General features: G+C 33.6%; 1 protein-coding gene across 1 annotated transcript in view; it reads right to left on the bottom strand.

The window, feature by feature from the left end:
• The window catches only part of FSD1L (fibronectin type III and SPRY domain containing 1 like), a 45,291-nt gene that overhangs the window by 18,795 nt on the left and 3,042 nt on the right, over positions 1-23,454 (bottom strand). Inside the window, exons 2-7 of the mRNA XM_090274518.1 lie at positions 20,955-21,050; positions 18,537-18,668; positions 15,420-15,521; positions 9,721-9,743; positions 5,284-5,405; positions 384-593 (exon numbers count right to left, since the gene is read on the bottom strand). Coding sequence (XP_090130644.1) covers positions 384-593; positions 5,284-5,405; positions 9,721-9,743; positions 15,420-15,521; positions 18,537-18,668; positions 20,955-21,050 — 685 coding nt within the window. The remainder of the gene's footprint in view (positions 1-383; positions 594-5,283; positions 5,406-9,720; positions 9,744-15,419; positions 15,522-18,536; positions 18,669-20,954; positions 21,051-23,454) is intronic.

Genomic DNA, 23,454 nt, shown 5'->3' with positions numbered 1-23,454 from the left:
AATATATAAAAAGGTGCTTGGCACTCTGGCCAGGTGGCTCTGTTGGTTAGAGTGTTGTCCTGTACACCAAAAGGCTGCGGATTTGATTCCTAGTCAAGGCACATACTTAGGTTCAATCCCTGTTTGCGGAATGTATGTACAGGTAGTAAATGATCGATGTTTCTCTCTTACATCAATGTTTCTTTCTTTCTCTTTCTTTTTCTCTTTCCCCCCCTCCCCACTTCCTCTCTCTCTAAAAAGTAATAAACATAACTTCATGTGAGGATTAAAACAAAATCACCTGGCTAAAGAAACTTAATAATATATATTTTTAAGCAACTCAAAATATTTTTCACAACTGTATTTATTTTCTGAGAAAGATGCATGAAATACAGTCATTTTACCTGATAGTGTACATTCGGTACCCTTAACATTATCCATTATCTCCCAACATCGCTCATCCTTTACACGTGGAAGTCCATCAAAATTAGTTTTCCTATATTCCAGTATGAAATGGTCAATCTTATTATCTTCTTCTGGCATTCTCCAAGCTACTGTTACAGAGTTGTCAGCTACCAAACACTCTATTGGATCTATCTCTGGAGCTTTGGGGACTGAAGAAAAAAAAAAAAAGGCTCATTTCTCATTTATTATAGTACTAACTCAATATTTATGTTTGTCATTCAAGCTATGGTTTTTCATGTTGCTTGAACTATTTATTTGAATCAAGCTAAGAAGGGGTATCCTAAAAATGCAAAATAACTATTTTTTGAAGCTGTTTAAAAATTCATGTTTCAAAAGTTATTTTTTTAATAGACTTATTCAAAGTTAATTAAATCCTAGTTAGCAAAAAGCAATTTAAGCATGCTAAGAATAAAGGATCAAGAATGACTTGTTATTTCTCAACACATAGTTTTAATCAATTTCAAACGGCTATACAATATAAATTAAGTCACTATTGCGACAACAGAATAACTTTGTTTGAATCCAATAATTAAAATAATTCAAGATATTTTCAATGTATTTAAAAAATCTTGTTTATGAAATAATTGTAATTTCTCAGCACTAAACAAAAATGAACTCCTCAACCCCCCCAAAATACTTTAAAAATTTTAAATGTTTCTTCAAAGAGTTCTATGAATCATTAAAATAAATTGGGATAAATGAGCCACAATTAACATGTATGAACACTAATCAATTTCTTTTCCATAGAAGTGATTTTTCCATAGCTCCTCAACATTAACAGATGTCTCATTTACATAACAACAGGCTAATTGAAGGAAGTGGTCCTCCAGTGATAGAGATGTGTCTGAAATGTGTAAAACGGTGCAGGTAGTATATTTAAACATTTTGTTCCTAAAAAAGAGTTTTAAAAGATTTACTCCAAGTATGAAAGGGTGGTTCAACATTTTAAATCAATTAATGTAATCTATCACAATAGAAAAACCATATGATCATATCAACAGATAAAAAAAAAAAAAACACTTGACAAATCCAACCATTCATGGAAAAAATTCTCAGCAAACAAGGAATAGAGGGGGGCTTTACTTGACAAAGAACATATCCAAAAAACACTACAGTGAACATCATACTTAATGCCGACAACTAGATATTTCTCCTCTAGGGCAAGGATGTCCCTTCTCACCATTCCCATTCAACACTGTACTGGAAGTCCTAGCTAAATGCAGTAAGACAAAAAGGAAGTAAAAAGTATATAAATTAGTAAGGAAGAAATGAAACTGTCTTTGTTCACTGATGACATGATTATACATGGAAAAAATCCCAAGGAATAAATGAAAAAAATTCCTGAAACTAGCAAGTGATTATAGCAAGGCTGGAGGATAGAAGGGATGAACCGGCACAGCACAGGGAAATTTTAGGGGAGTGAAACTATTCTGTATGATAATATTATGGTGGACACATGACATTATACATTTGTCAAAACCCATAGAATTGTATAACACAAAGTGAACTCTAATGTAAATTATGGGCTTTAGTTAATAATGATGTATCAATATTGGTTCATCAATTATGGCAAATGTACCATGCTAATGCAAGGTGTTACTCATAGGGGAAATTACATGTGGGGGTGTGGAAAGTATAGGTAACTCTCTGTATTATCTGCTCTGTTTTTCATAAACCTAAACCTGTTTCAAAAAACAAAGCATTGATTTATAAGCCAACAATAATAACAAAGAAATTATATACAAAAGTTAAAATGGAAAGCAAAGTGAGACTTAACAAATAACAAAGTAAATGTCTTGGATAAAAATCATCAAGATGAAGATGAAAGGAATTTGAAATAAATTTTAAATCTTCAAGCCTAACTGGTAAGAAAAGGCAGAAGGAAGAGAGGTGGAACAACTGATCTCCGTTAGCTATAGTCTCCAAAGCTCAACTCTTATATGTGTGTAATTGTACAATAAATATTTGGAATCTGATATACCTTATTAGTAAGATAAGAGACAACCAAAGAAGTATTTATCATTTGTCATTATAATTAATTTCCTTCATCTGTCTTGTGGGTTTTTTGTCCCTATAATACATAACAGATGTTAGTCTCTATTCTGGAACATAAGCAATACAGACCACCATATGCACTGCCAAGAGAACATAACACAGATATTCATGAATTTAATATGCTCTGTGTTGCCTACATGTGAGGAAATGTAAACACCTATTCAGCATATAGTAATATTATAATTTTGCCAAGTCAAAAACCCATACTGAAAGTACCAAGAGGCTGGTATAAAGAGAGAGTCACGTAATTTGTAAGTGGGTCTGGCTAACTCCCCATTATATACATCTCAATTCAGCTACCATACTAGAAAGAATGTACTGGCAAATAAGAGTTTTCTTTCTTGTGAATAGTGACCCCTAAAAGAAAGCAAACTGCTAAAAGTAGTAATCAAGGTAAAAATGAAAAAAAAATCCAAGAAAGTGGTGATATTTCAGAGGAAAAATGAAAATTTAGATAAGAGTGATATGTCAAATTAAGGTTAACCTGAATTTAATATATATCAGAAGTTTACCCAAGACTCACAGAAGAAAGAATTCATTAAATGAAGGACAAAAGTTCATAGGAAGATAAGAAGTGGTGGCAAAATTTTCATATAAAAATATTACATTACTTAGAAAATGAAGAACTCTCTTGCCCCTGGCCAGGTGGTTCAGTTGTTCCTGTGCACCAGTAGGTTGTGGGTTTGATCCCCGGTCCGGGCATATACCTAGGATGGGAGTGTGACACCCGGCTGGGGCGCGTACAGGAGGCAACTGATCAATGTTTCTCTCTCTCTCTGTCTCTCTCTCACTCACTACACCCCCCTTTCCTCTCTCTCTAAGCATATCCTTGGTGAGGATTTTTAAAAAAAGAGAAGAAAGGGAGAAAGAAAGAAAATGCAGAACTCTTTGAAAATGAGAATGAAAAGCAATTCGCAGCAATTCCCATAAAGCAACAGTTAACTAGCAATAGTGTAGAAATTGGTTCAATAATTTTACTAAGATTTTCTCTGCATGTGAATGTAGAAGTGCTAATGGCATCAACATTGCCACAAACGTGTTTCTCTTTCTAGCTGTAGAAGCTCAGAAAGGAGAATATTAACTCTAAGTTTCCATGTATTTTTTTAAATGGCTTAAAGTAGAAGAAAATGACTTCGCAATTATCCATCATCATCACTTCCACTTGCCAGATGCAGATAAGCCCACAACTCACGCACTACACGTAATGAAGGGTAGAGCTGATTTTTGTAGAATCTATGGGATGAAGTACTAAGGGCTAAAGGTACTCATTTTTTATTTAATCTGAATGCATCTTATAGGAAATGTTTATGCTAGTGCAAATATTAAAAATTGGTAATATGAATTGAACTTTCATAAACTTAAACAACCTACTATGCTTTTAAAACCTTATGGATGAAAATTCTCCCCAAAAGGATTTCTTTTCTTTTTTTAAAATTATACCGTGTTCCTTCAGACTGTCTTAACACTTTTCCAAAAGAAATCCTAATTGTGCATGCAATCTACTTGACTGTACAGTAGACATGGCCTTGGTCTGTTATTATTGAAAACTCAAGAGAAAGAAAGTAATGGGGAGATTACATTTTCAGTAGTTAAAAAAAGAAAGAAAGAAAAAGAAAAAGAACTCATGTGTACATTCACAATCTACCGCTCCTGACTGTCCAAAACTTAGAAGTAGTATGAATAACAACATAATGGTCAGCAATTCTGTAAGGCCCATTTACAGGAAGACATCCATCGACAAGTATACTTTCTTCCTCTACTACTACAGTTCCTTCTCTTATCTATTCCTCTATTAACTCCTCTAAAACTTTGGATCTATGACACAAGTTAATACTTCACTTGTGCTATCCTTACTCATTCCATTAGTTTCATGACTACTAACCTTGTCTTTCTAATCACATTTTAAATCGTTGACCAAATATTCAAAGAACGGTTTCATATCATCAATATTCTCTATCTAAAAAGAGCTCACCTCTTAAAAAATGAAATCCAGTTCCAACTAGGCAACTGTTTAAGTGAAACACTTCACTTTCAAGAGATTTCTGACCCGTCAAATCATGTCCAAATTGTTTTAGCTATCAACTTAACATTACTTGATGCTGGCTAAAAAGAGACTACTACTAACCAAAAGTCCTTTAATTGGCTCTTTCACACATGGGGACAAATAACTTGGGACTCAATTTTAAATGGTTTTGGGTACTGAAATATCATCCTACTAATACTCTAATAAACCAATGTTAACATTATTACTGAAAATAAAATTTCATCTGAACCAACAGCAGCCACAACAATAATGGTAATGACAGCAGCTCACATTCCCTGTGTTAGCCGTGTGACAGGTACTATTTCAAGCACTGCAGAGATTTCAATTCCTTTAATCCCAATAAAACCTTAGAAGATAACATCATATTTTAAAGATGAAGAAAATGAGCCTAAGTTAAATAACTTCTTCAAGGTTACGCAGCAAGTACATGGCAGCCAGGATTCAAATCTAAGAAGTCTGGGCGCAAGACCCAGTGTTAACCACTGTGGTGTACTGCTTCTGTCAGACTGATGATAAAATATGTCCCTTAATGGGATTCTTAAAAATGAAATTGATGTACAGTAAAATCAGTAAAATAATTCATTAAAAGTAAAGACAAGCACATTTAAGCATTCCTTAGCTGAATGAAGAAAAAGAAATCATGCTATTATTTAATAATTATATTCTAATGTTCACATGGAAAAATCTTGCAGGAAAAAATATTTTTTATATATAACTTTACATATAATATCTGTACTTACCTGGCAAAAATTTCAAAGTTTGCAACATCTGTCTTTCCTGAGAAAAATCCACCATTAAATGAGTCATGTTGTCACTGACCTTTGGTTTCAAAGAAAGGCGAAAGGCTGAAGCCATTGTTACTCTATGGCAAACACAAACACACTTTTAAAACTAAAAGAATGGGAAGTATCATATATTTAATTTATAAAATGAAAAGACAAATTATTTCACTCTAGTTATTTCAGAAACTACAACAAAGATAACAAAACTAAACCGAAATTTGCTTAGAGTCCTTGAAAATTAATCAAAACCTGAAAAATGTTTTTAAATTTGAAGACATTTAAGATAACTTTAAGGAGTTTTCCTCCAGCCAGTTTTATAAAACTGTATACAAATACAACAAGTATCACGAGAGACAAAAATTCAGTATAAATCATCTTTAACAGACCCAAACAGCCATTTCCACCTCTGTACACTCAATCTTACTGACTTCCTGATGCCAGTCTTACTCCTTTCCGTATGCCAAATAAAGAACCCTTCATGCACCCTGATTCGAACGTTCTCCCTAGTAGTAACAGCTACTCCGTGTATCCTCAAATAAGACGAGAGATGTACTGACCAAATACTGTAGAGCCTGGTAGCTGCTAAGGATAGGCCATGGATGAAAAAGGGGAGAAGTGAAATCACTAGCAGGTATCACTCTGATGGATCAACATCAGGTACATGGAAAGAAAGATACAGGAGGAACAGTTCTGTGAAACTACATGCCACAGAAATAATAGGAGTTCAGTAAATATTTATTAGATGAATGCAGTATAAAAAACAAAAACACAAAAAAGAAAGAAGCCATAACACACCTCGTTTCACCCACAGTATTGGGAAATTGTTCTGTCAATTAAGGCTGGAAAGAAAGGAAATTATCATGTTCTATTAATTTGTCATTTTAGCTTAAATTTCAGTTTTTCATATTATAGTAAATTTCCACAAGATTTACAAAATAACTCTCCTTGTTATCTTTTGTCAAAGAATGGTACAAAAGGAATATTCATGAATGTTGTACGCCTAGTACCCAGTTTGGGAGAGGAAGTAAATTGAGCTGGGGAACAAAGAATACCAGGCCTAGTCATTTAGATCTGCCAAATCTACTGTAGAGATCAAAGGTTAAGAAAGATATCAAACTTGTTGCTATATTCAGTTATTTTGAGATGAAAAATGTCTAACTGTTGCTGTTTTCAGTTACTTTTATTTCATTTTAAAACTCAGAAAGTAATCACTTTATTTAGAAACAAAGTTAAGTAATCTGTTTATCAAGAAGAAAGTGCAATACTGAAAAACGCAATTTATGGGGAAGGGAACTCTCACACTTAATGAACTGGGTATTTTTCATGTACTACTTTAAGCTGCTGGTTCTCAATAATAACATTTCAGATTATATCAATAAGAAGTTAGGAACAAAGGCTAAGTGTTTGTTCTTTATAGCCCCAGGTATCTTCTGATCCAAAGACTTCTGAAAGGGCTACATTCTGATAGGTACTTAGTAAATGCCCATAGAATCCATGAATAGGGCTGAACCTGCTTGGCTGCTTCTAAACCTGATTATTTAAATGCACTTTTTGACCTCCTGATAAAAAATATCTGAAAGTACTTTAGGAAGTTTAAATCTAAAACTTTATCTGCAAAAATCGATTTAAACACTGTGGCCTTAAAAAGAAAAAGAAGAAAAAGTTCCCCAAAAGTGCAACAGGAAGGTGTATCAAAACCTAAAAGAAGAATAATGACCTTCATTTTTTAGTCAATGAAAATTTTAGTCTCCATAAATCAAGTTAGACAGATGTACAACAATGCTATATTTAAAAATATAGACTTTTCATTTTTAAACCGAATATATTTAGACAATTGTGCCACAAAGCCCAAATTAACAATCTAAAATCCATAGATAATTATATTATAGGATCCATATCATTAGGAATGTTTTAATTCACCTTTTCTTGGCTTATTTCTAATAGCGAAACTGAATACAAGGATCACTTCTCTGCCTCATTTTATTTTTGCAAAGAATTGCAAAACATACAAATGGGCACTTTTAACTCCCTCAGACTACCTACCTAATTAACTTTACTCTTCCTTTCATGACCCATTTCCTTCAAGAACCAGTAACTCCCACAATGTACCTCAACTAATCATCTTCCACACTGCTAAGCACCCAGAAGTGTGTACCAGTGCTTTGTAAATATACAGAGATCTGCTATGTACTGTCATCTCATTTATGTCTTTAGTGTTTCCTGTCACTCCTGCTATCCCTCCTGTATAATTTCTGCCACAGAAAATGATAAATCCTGAGTTCTCACAGATGCTTTCATTTTTATAAATTGGATTCCTTGCTGAGGTATGTTACACACTCTTCCTTAAAATAACACTTTCACCCTCATATAAGGGAATAATTCTTCCCTCGGTGAAAATAATTGTTATTATGACTATATATTTATTTTTATATTATAAATGGCAATAATGGAACTCTAGAAGTTTAGATATTATAAAATTAATATCCAGAGAAACCTGGGTATTATGAAACTAAAAATCAAATTTAAAAAATTAAGCCAAAACCCAGAAATGTTCCTTAGGTAGGAAATAAAAATTCTGTGGGGAGTCTTAAAAAAAAAGTATAGGCTTTGAAAACAAAACAAAACAAAACAAAAGTAAAGTAAATGGAGTTTGCCCTGGCAGAAAAAAGAAACCCTGACTCCTGAGATCACTTGGATACTGACGAAATCAAGCCAAGAGGTTGGCTTTAGTGAAGAGGAAAAGAAATCAAGCTTCACTAAAGAAGACATTCAGCCATGAACACTGATCATAAAATTAAATTCTGACAGACAAATCTGGACAAAGAGAAAGAAGTCAGGGGTAAGGACAGAATTCTGGGAAGCACAGAACCACAGAGATTCCTCGGGGAAGAACAAGGGAGGATTTTGCAAGGTCTCTCACTAAGTCTTTGGACAGTCCAAAGACTGATTAGGAAGTGACTTCTAATCCAGATAATCAGGGACCAGAGCAGGACTTAGTGGACAGGATGCTCAATAGAAGAATTATCTAGCCAGGGTGGAAGACGGGCCACTCACAATGAAATCCAGCATACACAACCCAAAACTACCTTTTCCAGAAACCTGCCTATCAATCCTTCAACAACCAACACTTTTCACCTTCAAACTCTCAATAATCTCCTTTCTACAGTTGGGATTTATAAGAATAATCTATGTCTTTAACTAACTCCTGATATATAAAAAAATATTAAAACATTTGTGCTGAAAATGCTGTGACTGCCATGTTAATCTTGCCTCTAGTCAAATAAACAGCCATGAGAGAAACACAGAATCGAAGTCTTCAGCTAAGGTTAACAATAGAGACATTGGTTTTCACACCATTTGTAGTGAAGAATTTTGTAAATTATCTGACAGTGATTTCATCTCGGATTCAGAGTGGTGATCTAAAGAGCTGTGCCATTCAGTCCCATTATCCTCAAATGAAGAAACCTAAGTGATCAGCTCACTCTAGTCAATGATCAGTGACTAGCAAGGCAGTTCAGAACTATCCCTCCTGTGATAACCCAATTCAAAATTGCCTTCGGCTCCTTTAGCCTTCCCCTGTATTCATTAGAGCAAGTACTCAGTGTACTCAATTTCCTTCTTTTGTCCTCCCCTGAGGACATGCTTACTGATTTTAGAGAGAGAAGGGAAATAAATAGAGAGGGAAATATTCATCAGGTGCCTCTCGAACGGGAGCAGGGACCTTTCTCGCAGGTGCCCTTAACTAAGGCATGTTCCCCTGACCTGGAATCAAACCCTCCACACTGGTCAGGGTTCAATTTCCTTTCTTAATCCTACTCTATCAATGAGAAAGACCTTTTAAAGCTAAAGTCTTTCATTATTTTATTTAATCTTCTCTTCCAGTCAACTAGAGAGTAGTGGCATTAGAAAGAGAAAGAGATGGCACCAGGAGCAGGATGGAATGAGACCGAAAAGGTGTTAAAACAGGAGAGCAGTGAAGGAGGGGAGCTTTGGCTCCTGAAGACTATTTAAAATGCTGTGACTTCTCAGAAAATAAGACATACTTATAAAATTTAAGAACAAAAAATGCATTCCAGGAATATATATTTTTTAATTATTCAAATTGGTTTCCCATACATTAGCATAGTTAATTAAGAACTGTACTAAAACTAACTATATTATACCAGAAATGAAATTCTTTTGGAAGCACATAATTGTCCAACACTATTTTTTTTTAATCTTGCTAATACATATATTGTTTATTCCAGAAAATATACAGAAGATGGTGGGGGGGGGGTGTACTTGAGCATTAGGTATTTTAATTTTAACCAACAATATTCAATTAAGAAACTTTTCTTGAATTTCATTTCTGACTTCAATATCAACACAAATAAAAATGTAGGTTTTATTCCATACCTATCCTTGATCTGTCTGGCAGCCTTGGAGCAAATCAGGGAGAAGAGAAAGAAGGCAGTTAGTGCTTTTCATGCAAGTTTCAATGGCAGTGACATGCAAGAAAAGTTAGGATATAAACTCTGGAATAGATTAGTTCATATTCACCAAAACATAAATTAAAGGAAATTTGTACTGTTTGCATCAGCTTGCATAATGTGATGTTAGAACTATGGTACAATTCCTAGATCCCATGTAAATCACCTTAAAAGAAGGGAAATTTAACACTTCAAATTAAAACCAGATGACTATAAAGATTTTTTCTTACCTTAAAATTATCATAACACACCTCCACTTTCATTCAGTCTGACACTCTTCCACTAGAACAATCACTCTCCTTCATGGGCCACACATTTCTATGCGTTCTGATGGTTTTCTTACACATTTTAAATCTGCTCTGCAATTTTTCTTCGGAGATCTCTTTCACCACTTCATAATGATTGTTCCAAGTTTTCTCTATATGTTTTCATTGGGCAAAGACTGTATTCTCAGAGCTTGCCTGCTAACATATAAAACTAGGCTGCAGTTCTACAATCCTTTATCCCCAAAGAGTGAAGTTCTCATGGCAAAAATTCAGACAAGGAGAAACCAGAGAAATACTTCCGATGACGTCATAGGAGCTGCTGACTTAAAACCTACTCTACATTAAGATTTTTATTTTTTTGAGAATGCTAACATAAGCTTAGGAAGGGGACACAGCTAACACTTGGTGAGAGTCGCGGAAAAATAATGAAAAATACAAGTAGAACTGTTGTCCCCCTTACATTCCCATGCAATATAATATTTATATCCAATGAAAGTTGTTTTCCCATCCTGACCAGCATCATCAACGATACATCCAACATAGACCGAGGCTGTTTCCTCTTCACTCCATCCCCAGTGTTTAGCATAAAGCTTGGTGTACAGTAATACTTAATAATTATTAAATGTAACTGAACATTAAATGTATATAACAATGCTTCTGCTGCCTCTCTTCTTCCATTCTAATATTGTTCTTGCTATTAGTCATTTTTATACCCACCCTAAAATATTCTGATCTGAGAAACTTTCTGAGAACAGAACTGCAATTTAGATCAGCATGTTACATAGTTCCAGCACTATCCTAATCAATTCTGTGACCTTGTCTACTAATCATTTTATTTTTTTATTAAGGGATTTGGGTACTTAATGTTTCCAAATATACTTGCTCCACATTCTACAGCACACAACCTCATCCTGTGGCATCTATATGTTCCTGAAATCATGACACTACTTGGGTACTAGAAATAGGAAATGTAACGGTAGCGAATTACATTGTTTTTCTTTTAATTACTGTCATATATTTATAGGTAGGATTACAAACCAAAGATTTTAATATGTATCAAGGGAGGCAAAGAGGAGACTCTTCTCTGCACCTGATGTTGTTTTACATATGGAGAAACTTCCACTAGCATCACTCCCTTAGCCTCTCTCTGTTCCCTCATTTCTCCTGGGAATGTGATATGACTTAATCTAATTATGAGTTTGAAAGGAGAAACTAGAAATAAGTAGCTCAGCATCTTTTCCTTTTTCTTGCAGCTTGCCTGCCTACGGAGAACATATATTCTGTTCTTTCCCTTGATGCAGTAAGCTTCACTGAAACAAGCTCCCCTCTACCAACACACACCTGAGACAGCCCTAGCCCTGTACTGACCATACCTGGTTGGGTAAATCTGTAATTCTGGGATTCAATATTAATTAGGAAAGCTTGCCCATTAATATAAGCCAAATTCTCCAATATCATTTTATCAGTGTTTGGCTTCTTATCAGTTTTATTGTTTATCTTATTTCCCAACTGGTTTAGAACCTGATTAGAGGAATGTTACTAACCAGTAACTCTCAAATAACCCAACAATATAAAGACCATTACTATTTTTTAAACTGACCATAATTACTCAATTTTGTTTCTAAGCTGCTTAATTTAGTAAGGTGCCACTTTTAGTGTGTGCAAGTGTACACACACACATATGCATGTAAAGCTTTAATTTTATTATTTAATGTACTCGGCTGTTTGTGACAAGCCAGAAAATGAATAGATGAAAAAGAGATAACTTAGGAAAAACTGTTGTCCCAGGTACATATATGAATATGCCCAGTTGGTAAAACTGAAGACTCCGTGCTTCCTCTTCATTTAGATTCAAATTTTATAGTACATACACTGTAAATGCAGGAGGGATTGATAAAGTTATTTTGTGCAATGATAAAGAGTAGAAAGTCTCAAATGCAATATTTCTCTACCAGGGCCCAACTTCAAAAGTGTCTTAAATTAGAAAATAGGCTAATTTTTTTTTTGGAATTTCTTATCCCCACACAAAAAGCTGTCCAAAAGGTACATATTACAATGTTGCTTGACTCCTCTAAGTTTCAATTTCAATTATGATGTGTTTTGTCACTTAAACATCTCTGCTTAATAAGTACTAACTGACCCCATCATTTACCACGGCTCTGTCTCCAACACATTTATTCGCAATGACATAATTCCACTTAGTGAGTTATGAAAAGGCCTCAGGGAATGCTTAGATTTTTAGGTTACGGTACTATATATTACTGGAAAGCCTTTAAGAAGTATGAGTTATATTACTTTGCTCGACATGACTATTTTCTATTTCAATTTCAATCACTATTTCTATTTCAATCTTCCAGTGAAATAGTTTGCTAATGCTTAATTTCCTCTGTTCATATCAAAGATATCTCCTTTCTCTCTCATTCCACTCCTCCATATCTCAATTAATTGTTTATCAAATAAATCTTATAATTCTGATCCTTTATTTCATCAGTTATAGAAACTTGCCACCTAAGATCAAACTTCCCTAAAGAGAATTGTAGTCAGAGTACATTGTATTAATAGTGGTAATCACAAATGGTTCTTCATTATTACCAATTAAATATATAGACGTTAAACCAGAACTTTCCCCAATCTCTCATTTCTAATCTGCAATTAGTAGATATACTGTAGAATCTATTTCCTCCCTGACTTTATCCAACCCTTTGAAGGTTAAGATCTTAGTGATTCTCTATCCCTTTTTAATATCCTTATTTTTTTCTCCCTTTACAGAAAGATGTTAGAAGCAAAGTACTCTAAAACAATTCTATTTATGGAGCAGCTAAACTGAGTAGGATTTTCTAAACACAGTTAAAAAGAGAATAATAAAATAGTTTTAGATCTTGCTCATTGTATTCAATGAATCATTTTCCCAAACAGAACGAAACTAGAGATTTCCAGATTTCTTCCCAATCAGCAGAAATTTTGAAACTTGTCATAAAAAAATAAGGAAAAATGACCAAAGTTTAAGAGATCTGAGTTTCAGCCAATCACATTAATTAGCACTCAGTTATCTATAAAATGAGAAGCACTAAGGTATCTTTACACCCTAAAGTCCATCCTAAGCCATCTTATTTGTAGATAATAACTTTTTAAAGTTATGCAAAATGAATTAAACATTTTAACAATCTAATTCTCTGAAATTCAGGCTGAAATGGAGAAAGACAGTGAAGGTTAATTAAAATCAGAGAGAACTGATTCAATAGCAACGAAAATAAGAATGTATCTGTTTTTGAATAATAATTGCTAAGAGAAGAATACATACTAATCCTGTCAAAAGAATGAATCTAGCAAAAGCTAAATGCCAAAATTGGCATTTGCCTGAGAGGATTTATCTTTATTCTGACTTGCAGTAAAGCCCAATAGAGTTACTAGTAAAAATGTGAATGCCACACAACACTGACAAATTTTTCAAATCTTGTCTACATGCTCACATTGTTTATACTTCAAATTTTCCTACTAGATTTGGGACAAATAATTTTGTAATGTTCCCTTGAGAAAATCTGAAAATGCATAAGGGGCAAATATTTAATACTTTTTCAATACTTTTTTGCAATATATAATTGAGATGTCTACTCTCACCCCCAAAATAACACATTAAGAGCATAACTTGGTAAATGAAAGGGACTCAGGGAAAAGAGGTAAGTTTCAAAATGCTATTTTCCTTAGGTAAAAACAACTTGAAAAAAAAAATAAAGCACTGCATACTGATTGATTCCATACATTAGAAGTTTTATATTTTCTACATAAATGTTTATAGAAAGAACTATTTTTTTTAAAAAGTCACTTAAAAGTCATCTTCATAAAGTACAGTAAATAACAAAATAAACTTTAGATACAGTACTGCATATATCTGTGCTCTATGACTAAGGACATTTATACAATAGATTATATAGAACATCAACACCCATAATTGAAACAAAGGGGGAAAATTATAGTTTGAGCTATTCTCAACAAATATTTAGATTTGTTTCTGAACTGCCTTCAGAACTGAAACATTCATGTTTTTGTTAAAGGTCCTCTCCTCTCCCAGCGTTCCTGACTTCAGCCCAAAGAAGCAGCTTCTGCCAATACTTCTGCTCCCTTGAAAATAGAGTGAGCTTCCAGCCCTCTTCTTATTTGCCAGTCCCAGTGGTCAGAGCCTCACAGTCAATGAAATTCACAAAACCTATTCTCCCTTTTCATCTGTGATCAACTGTGGAAGATAGTTTCCCCTTTGCCTTAGTCTATACATTTTATTTCGTTGTAGGCATCAAGACAAGTAACTATTCCATCGTTTCTAGTCTGACAAGTGGGTTATGTATGGCAAGATTGTCATGAAATGGTTGGTTAGTTATACTGACTTTGAAATTATCCCACTGACTCAGCGCTTCTAAATTCAGGGGATGGGGAAAAATAGGAATATTAATTCTGGCTGAGGATCCAAGCAGTGTTGTGCAGGCCAGCTATTAGCAGAGAACTCAGGTTTGGAGAGGTTTTGACTACTTGTCCAACCAGAAGTAAAGCTAATGATCAAATTTCATTTGCTGGTGATCTTTCTGCATATATTTACTATCAACCAAACTTACAACAGTCTAATGTAGGGCTATGACCAGCAAAGATTACTTCCTCAAGAAAGATTTTTCTACTTTCAGGTTTACAGAAAAATCATAAAATGAAAACATTAAATAGACACAAATGGATTATAAAGCCACCTTTCTAACACTAATGCAACTCACTACTTTGTCCACAAAAACAAGAAAAATAACATTAAACTCAAATATTTTATCTTGATAAGATTACTAGTCTATATTTTGCCAGTTACATAGCTTTATTTCCCACTCTTTTCACAACAGTTTAAAATATATTCTATATCCTTACTCTATAGCAAATATAAAAGATTTGCTAAATTGGTAATCATTGAAACACAACTCTACTTAAAATAAAAACTAGAAACTAGAATTCAGAATCTCTGAAACACTAGGACCCAGGTTAAAACATTAGCAAACTTCTTGCCCTATTGTTAACAGTTTCATGCCAAACATTCCCCCTAAATAAGAGACTTACATTTTCATATTTTAATAACATTTTCAAATAATTTCTTAAGCTAAACAGTGGGACATTTAATAACAAATTTCACTAAGTTGCAATGCTCATTTGCATCAAGGGATAATGTTTTCCCAATGAGTTCACAGAAAGGAATACAAAACTAGACTTCATATTCCTTTTAGACTTTACACTTTTTAGACTGAAAAATCCAAAATTAAAAGAGAAAAAGAATTTTTAATAAAAACTTTCCTATTTAAGTAGATTAGTTTAGTTTTTTGATTGATATTTTTTGTACCTTTGAAAATTCTTCAGCTTCCTTTATATCTAATGACCGTGTTGCAAATTCTAGAAGTTCTTCAGAGTTCTCCAGTGCATTATTACATTGACTAAGCTGACTCTAGAAAAAAAAATTAATCGTTAAAATAAAATTTCCTATTGCCATCTGAATCTTAAATATATAGTATCGTTATAATGAACGTACAAACAACCTAATAGCAATAATTGAACAAAAATATTGTAGAGAGCTACTGAAGGTAATCTCTAGTCATATTTTCAAGAAATTTTCATTATCTTAATACATTATATTTAATATCTTTCCATAATTTTTTCCATAAGAGCTTAACTACATACAGATAAAGATATACTCACCATTTAAAAACACAAAAGAATAAAATCTTTTAAAGAAAGGAGAGAGGAAAAAAAAACACAAAACAAAGAAAGAATAAATAACTAGGGTCAAATTTACTTAAAGGGTCTTCTCAATCAGGGCAGTCAGAAAACTACTAACAATTTAAATTAAAAATCAAAATAATCCATCTGCAGACATCTTCTATAATGAAGACTATATTTCTTTAAGATATTTAACTATTTAAACTAAAGTTTATGAGTCAAGTATAGGTACATTCAACTGAGCACAATCTTAGTACTCCATTGATCACAATACTCAAATAATACTCCTAAATGCTAATGTATAGTTTCCAGTACAGGATAACACAGCAATCAAAAATACTAGAGCCTAGCCCTGGCTGGTGTGGCTCAGTGGATTGAGCGCTGGCTTGTGAACCAAAGAGTCGCCAGTTCGATTACCAGTAGGGGCACATGCCTGGGTTGTGGGCCAGGTCCCTGGCTGGGGGTGCATGAGAGACAACCACACATTGATGTTTCTCTCCCTATCTTTCTCCCTCCCTTCTCCTATCTCTATAAATAAATAAAACAAACAAACAAACAAATAAACGCAGCTCTGCATGGCTCACTGGCACCTCCACACCACCCAACCAAGCAGGAGGGGATAAAAAAAAAAAATGCTAGAGCCTAGATTTTAAAAATAATAAAGACGAACAAGAGAGGATCATTGCTATAATGATGTGATCTGTTACAGTGATACGTTAAATTTCACTTAACACATCTTTCTTATTCAGTTCTGTCTTTCATTCTATCATTTCTGGATCTAAAACTAAGACCCATCACATGAAAATATTGTTAGTGATACCTTTAAACACAGACAGACCACTTTCTCTTCTTTTAAATGCATCCAAGATTCTTCTTCAGCATATTTATTATGATCTAGTCCATATTCAAGTCTACTTAGCTTTTGCTTAATATCACTAAAGATAATCTATGGCTCATTTTATTGGTTTCTAGTATGTTCTATTTTACTTGGAAAAAGGATAATTCAGCTAATTTTTGGTTTAAAATAGGTTTTCATGGGTTATTCTAAGAACCTAACCACAATTTCATAAAAATACTACTCCCCGTCAGTAAACTTCTTAATGAATTCCAAAGATGAATTAACAAACCACCATTTGAAATATCCCATTTATAGAAGAGCTTTATAAAAGGTTTAAGAAAAATTACTGAAAACATAATGGTAGGTATAAAAGGTCTATAGAGGATCAGTAGGGCAGACTAATCAATGTAGTATTAAAGTAAAAAACAACAAGAAGAATAAAGAATATATCTCAGAAAACTATAAAAGAAAGAATCTCATCTAAGTTCAAAGTTTGAGATAGAATAATCCAAGAAAAGGAATGTACAAAAGAATACATTTAAAGAGCACTAACTTATCAGTTATTCAGAAGAATAATTATATTTTTAAAAAATAAATATTTTTTAAAAACCTTGCCTGAGTATACATTTATTGACAGCCCCATGGCAAAGAATTATTTGGCCAAAATATCAATAATACCAAGAAACTTTGCAAATCACTTTTGACACCTTCAATCAATCACAACACTCTCTCCACAGGCTATGCAAATCTTTTTTTGCATTTCAGTTGTTTTTACATTTCTTGAAATAAGCGTAATACACGAAAAATGTTGCAATATTTTTCATCTTCAATATTAAAATAGCTGCACAAAAATTCACCAATTTTGATGGGTTTTTTTTAAATGCACATTGATATGACAGCTGTCACCATACAATTTAACAAAATTGTTTCAAATAAAGTTAAAGACAGCTAAGCACTACCAGAGACAGCATGTGGAAAAAACTAAATAAATTTTTTGGCCAACCCAATATAAAATCAAATCATTATGTTGTACACCTAAAACTAATAAAATGTTCTATGTTAATTATATCTCAATTAAAATAATAACAGCAATAAAAAAAGAAAGTAGCAAGTGTTGGTAATGATGTAGGGGGGGAAATTGGGACAAATGCATTAACATAATCAATAAAAAATGATTTAAAAAACAAAAATTGTATGGAAGTTCCTCAGAAAAGCTAAAAATAGCATTACCATATGAACCAGCAATCCTACTTCTGGGTATAGATTCAAAAGAACTGAAAACAGGATCTCAAAGAGATATTTTCATCCCCATGTTCACTGCAGCATTATTCACATGAAGCAAGAGGTAGAAGCAACCCAAATGTCCATAGACATACACTGGAATATTATTCAGTCATAAAAAGAAAAAATACTGGCACAGGCTAAAGATGGGCAAATCTTGGGTACATTCTGCTGAGTGAAATGAGCCAGTTACAAAAGGGACAAATACTGTATGTTTGCACTTAATGAAGTATCCAGAATAGTCAAAATAATGAAAACAGAAAACACAATGGAGGTTGCCAGGCAGTGGGGGAGGGGCAAATAGGGAGTTGTTCCATGGGTATAGTGTAGAGTTTCAATGTGCAAGAGGGAAAGGTTCTGGAGAGCTGTTACACAACAATGTAAATATAGTTAACACTACTACTGAGCTATACATTTTAAAATGAGAAAGAGGGTAAATCTTACATTATGTTTTTTTAATCACAATTTTAAAAAAAAAACAAGATACCTATGATTAAAAATAGTTAAGAATCATTCTTCTAAACATAAAAGTACAGTTATACAAAGAAATGCACTAATTTCTCTTTCATTAAATCAAGCATTAAAACTAAAATTATTCATATTTAGACAGTCTTATGATCTCACCTGTAACTCTTGTGATTTACGAGCTTGTTCCTGCTTGATACTGTTAATCATACTTTCTTTCACTTCATCCAATATAGAGTACAAACTATCAAATTCTTCATCCAACTCTGAAAGTATGTTAGAAGAATTGTCCTATTTAATAAACAAAACAAAATGATTTCACTTAAGAGCTGTCAAACACTAAAAACTAAGTTATACTTACCAAAGAAGATAGGTAGATATATTATTATAAACCTTCTCAGTCTAACATCATAAAAATAATATTTGACCCAAGGCTTTAAAAACACATAAATCCAAGAAGCTGGCTATTAATCCTGATACCACTATTTCTGCTATGCTATGAGTTAAGCAGCCTTTATGGACTAGCCCCTACCTTCTTCGCCTTTTATGATGCTGTTTAATGCTCTTTCCACAGGACAGGAGAAAAGTTGTTCTAAGGTTGCCAACTTTGTCTAGACCTTCAGGGTCTAAGGCAGACCCTAAGTTAGTGAGTGATTCTCAACTCTAAGTGTGCATCAGAATCATTAGTGAAGTATTTTAATAAAATAGTCTAGAGATTTTTATTCCATAAATCTTGAGGAATAGTTTGGACATATAGAGGTAGAGCTGATTCTGCGTAAAATTTAAATCTTCCAGGTTGTCTAAAATATTGCACTTACAAAAGATATACAAAACTTAAGTTAGCAATTCCTTAATGGCTCCTAAGAAATTTATCAACCACTGAATTTTTGTGCTAGAAGGAAACTCAGAAATCATCTACTGACTAGAATTTGTAGTCAAACTCCTAAATTTTATGAAATTAAGTACAGATAAGTAAGTGACTTGCCCAAAACTACACTAGTTGATAGTGGCAGAATTAATAAAGCATTTCAATCTGTTGACTTCTCAATGGCACATTAAGCAAGATGCTATTATTTCAACAAGAAATAATTTAAAATATCTCTGAAATCCCTAAATAAGCCATATAGTGTACTTACAACAATCATGAGACAGAAGAAATTATCTTAAGGCATTTTTCAACTTAAATCAATCATTCATTTAAGAGAAGCAAACTGGCACTAAGAGAACTAACACATACACTCTACTGTAATAACATAATCCAAACTGTTGCTTATAATGTTTATAAAAACCAGACATCATCATACTGGAGTCCTACCAAAAGTGGTGTTAATCATTTTACTAGGTTATTTACCGATGGCAAGAACAAGCTGTGGAAGAAGAAATGTGCAGTCTGGAAGGCAGAAGACCTAAACCAAATCCCATACCACCCACTCAGGAACAGTCTGACCCTGGACAAGCCACTGATATCCTTGGACCTCAGCTTATTCGTCCAAAAAGAATGAGACTCCTCCTTCCCCTCTATAACTAACTGGCACATTTTTATGGTCTTTTTCCCACTCCCTTGCATGCCCCCATCTTCAGTGACCAGTGTATTTTAATTCCCCCTCTATTTTTTCCTGGATTCCAAGGTAGAGTTCCATTAATCTATCAATCAGAAAAAAATACTAGGCTAGTTCTATCTTATGGTCTCTTCATCTAGGTGTCAAATGTGATGATTCTCCCTCCCACAGATCAAGAATTTTATAACCACTAGCTTTTCTTAAAGAAATGGGATTTGTGAATTCGCCAAATTTTCTAATGGAATAGTTCAGGAAAGACAGTTGAAGTAGTGAAGATCATAATCCACTACTTCAATTACAGTACATTCAGAAGTGAAGGAAATACAATGGCTATAAGGTTTAACAGGCCAAGGACCAGGCAAGTACCTAGCTTCAAACAAAAACCACAGGAAAGGATTCACTGTCTCTAAATGTCCTACAAATCTTTGATGTAATTTTACAAAGAAATGTCCTTTAAATTCATTAAGGCACATTCATGGGAAAGCGTCACCAGACAATTTTTAAGGTACCTTCCACTGTCAATATTGGATTACAGTATTTACAGTATAGATTATCCTCCCAAACCTGGGACCATTTCCTTAAGTATTCCACTCTCTTCATCGAGCACTTTACCTTTTACCTTCATGTTTTACCTTCATCTACTTCTATAAGGAGACCTCTTAGCATCTACATTTTTTTCCACTATTTGCTGTAAAAGGAATGCTTAGCTTCTCAGTACTTTCGAAAAGGTACAATTTTCTCTTAGAACTAGGAGAGGCAAATATAAAATGGAAAAGGACAAGTGAGCACTATGATATTTCCTAGTAACTATGATTCCAGAGTTTTCTTTTTCCCTTATTACTTGATCATTACATGGAGAATGCAAGGATAGTAAAGAAAGCATTGCAGTTTCTCTGCCATTTACAAACCCTGCTCTCATCTCCATTAGCTTATAATATAGAACTGATGGAGTGTTTTCATACTTCTAATTTGACTGTGTAAAAACGATTTTACAGAATTGTTTAAAAAAGATTCATACCTGAACTCCTTTTAGTGTTTGATTCAGTGTATCAATAAAGTTCTGAATTTCATCATTTTTATTTGCCAGAGTTGAAATGATCCTTTGTAGAGCTTCCTAGGATTAAAAAATGAAATATTATGATATTTTAATAAGAGAATTATGAACTTCATTAACAGCAATTCTCTAAATAAATCCTTTAAGTAAGAGTATATTAAGTAATAAATAGGAGCAATGTAAAGCTTCTTGTTCAAAATTTCCAAAGGCCTATAACTAAAAGGATGTGATATATATGTGTACTGTTTTAAAACTTATTCCTAATGTACAAGTTAATCACCATCACACCTTTCACAGTGAAGATGATCACAATTAATACTAATATTATTATTTTAGGTCATAAGTCTATGCCAAAGAAATAGAACCAAACCCTAAGTTTGCAAAAACAAATGGAAACTTCTAATACAAGATCGAGATATCAGGAATAAAAGCAAAGAGACAATGAAATTTGACATTTTATTTACTCACTAAAAATAATAAACATATTTTATAAATATGAAAGTAGATAAATGTGCAGCTTAAATTATAAAATTCATTGTAATACTTACAAATTTTGTAGAAGCATAAAAAGATAAGGTAATTTTAGTAGCAAATACCTCCAACTTTTTGTTAATGCTTCCTATTTAAATAAAACACTTGGTTATTTAATTTTAATTACTATTTTAATTTAATATTTAACTACACTCTAGTTAAGTACTATCCAATAACGTTTTCTGCTTTGATGGAAGTGTCTTTGTATGTGCCGTCCAATATGACAGTCAATAGCCACATGAAGCTAACGTGCTTTTGAAATGTGGATAGGGCAACTGAGGACCTAAATTTTTTTTTTTTAACTCTAATTTCACTTTTTATCGCCCTGGGTAACAAGTAGTGTCACACTGGACAGCAGAGGTCTAGTTGTTTAATAACTCTCCATGGGTAGTAAGAGCAAAACCCAAACAAGGCACTCGTATTCTCAGTAAAAATCAAATAAATACAAGTAGTTTCACTTTGTCATTTTCCTGGACACACAAGTTTTGTGTCTGTAAGCACCAACGAGAGTAAATATTTTAACAACTTCCTGTAAGATTTTGTGATAAAGGTTCTCCTCAAAATATAATAAAATTGATAAGAACTTATAAAATAATCCAATAAAGGAATAACATTTTATAACTATTCATAAAGCATTATGGTAAGGAAAAGTTAAAAAGAATTACAACAGTTCTCGTTTAATTCTCTCAACAATCCCTGGAGATAAATAGGTCTCACCATCATCCCTGGGGCTGCTTAGGACTCTCTGCTGTATGCACTCAACTATATTATTTCTTCCCATCCCCACCACTGGTGGTATTTTAGTACAATAACACAATGAAGTTATGCTCTGAAAGACAACACACACCAAGAGTTAGCTGTTTAGCCTATTGGTGTAACTCCCAGAATTTGAATACAAAGGCAACCAGCAGAACGGAGCCAGGACTTGGCGGAGGGCTGGGCACAGCTGGAGAGATGCAGAAAAGGAGGACCAAGGACTTAAGAGTCTTCCAAAATTCATGGACGATAGGGTCTCTATATACTTAAAAATAACACAATGAAATAGTCAAAATAATTCTGCAATCCTCAGACTGCGTAGAGTAAGCTTCCATTGAGAATGGGCTCTTTCCGGTCCAAGGACTGTCTCCCCTTCTATCCCTAATGGCAGGGTTACATCCATATTATACAAATGAGAAAAGGAAGATTCAAACAGTTGCCCAAAATGATATTGATAGTAAGATAAAGATCATGCTCCATCTGTCTACAAAGCCCATCCTCTTCACCATTTCAGAACATTTCCTCTAAATCTAGCCAATTTTCCCATCATTTGACACAGCCATACAACAAATTATATTCTTTTAAAAATCTGGGCCCTGATCAGGTATCTCAGTTGGTTGGAGTATCATCCTCATTCGCCAAGGTTTTGAGTTCACTCTCCAGTCGGGGCACATACCAGAAGCAACCAATGAGTGCATAAGTAAGTGGAACAACAAATCTCTCTCAAAAATCAATAAAAAAATAAACAAACATAAAGAATACACAGGGAAAAGTGGGGAAAGCAAACAACTGACAATATATGCTCTTGGTGACATCCTTCCTCTGTGATCCCTTCCACTTCCTCTCTACTTTTTTTATTCCTACAGCACGTACTTTTTCCTAGAAACAGCAATCCCTATGAATGTGAATGATCTCCTGTACAAAATTTTAAGTAAAACCATCAAATTCTAGCCAACATTCTAAAAAGGGGCAAATGTCCCTTTTTCATTTCAATGGTTTCTTTGAATATACACATTTCATCAGGTAAAGAAACCTTTGGGATTTTATCTTAAAACCACTTACGAACATAATCAAAAGGTTTGAGTATCAAACAAAGCCACCTATCCATAACACATCCTGTTCACAAAAGTGTCCCAGAAACTCGATATAAACAAAATCCCTCTGTTTATTTCCAGGA

The sequence above is a fragment of the Furipterus horrens genome, unplaced genomic scaffold, assembly GCF_987537825.1.
Source record: "Furipterus horrens unplaced genomic scaffold, mFurHor1.1.pri manual_scaffold_4, whole genome shotgun sequence".
Classification (NCBI taxonomy): domain Eukaryota; kingdom Metazoa; phylum Chordata; class Mammalia; order Chiroptera; family Furipteridae; genus Furipterus; species Furipterus horrens.
The sequence above is the reverse complement of the archived record's forward strand: the minus strand, read 5'-3'. Positions and strand labels throughout refer to the sequence as shown.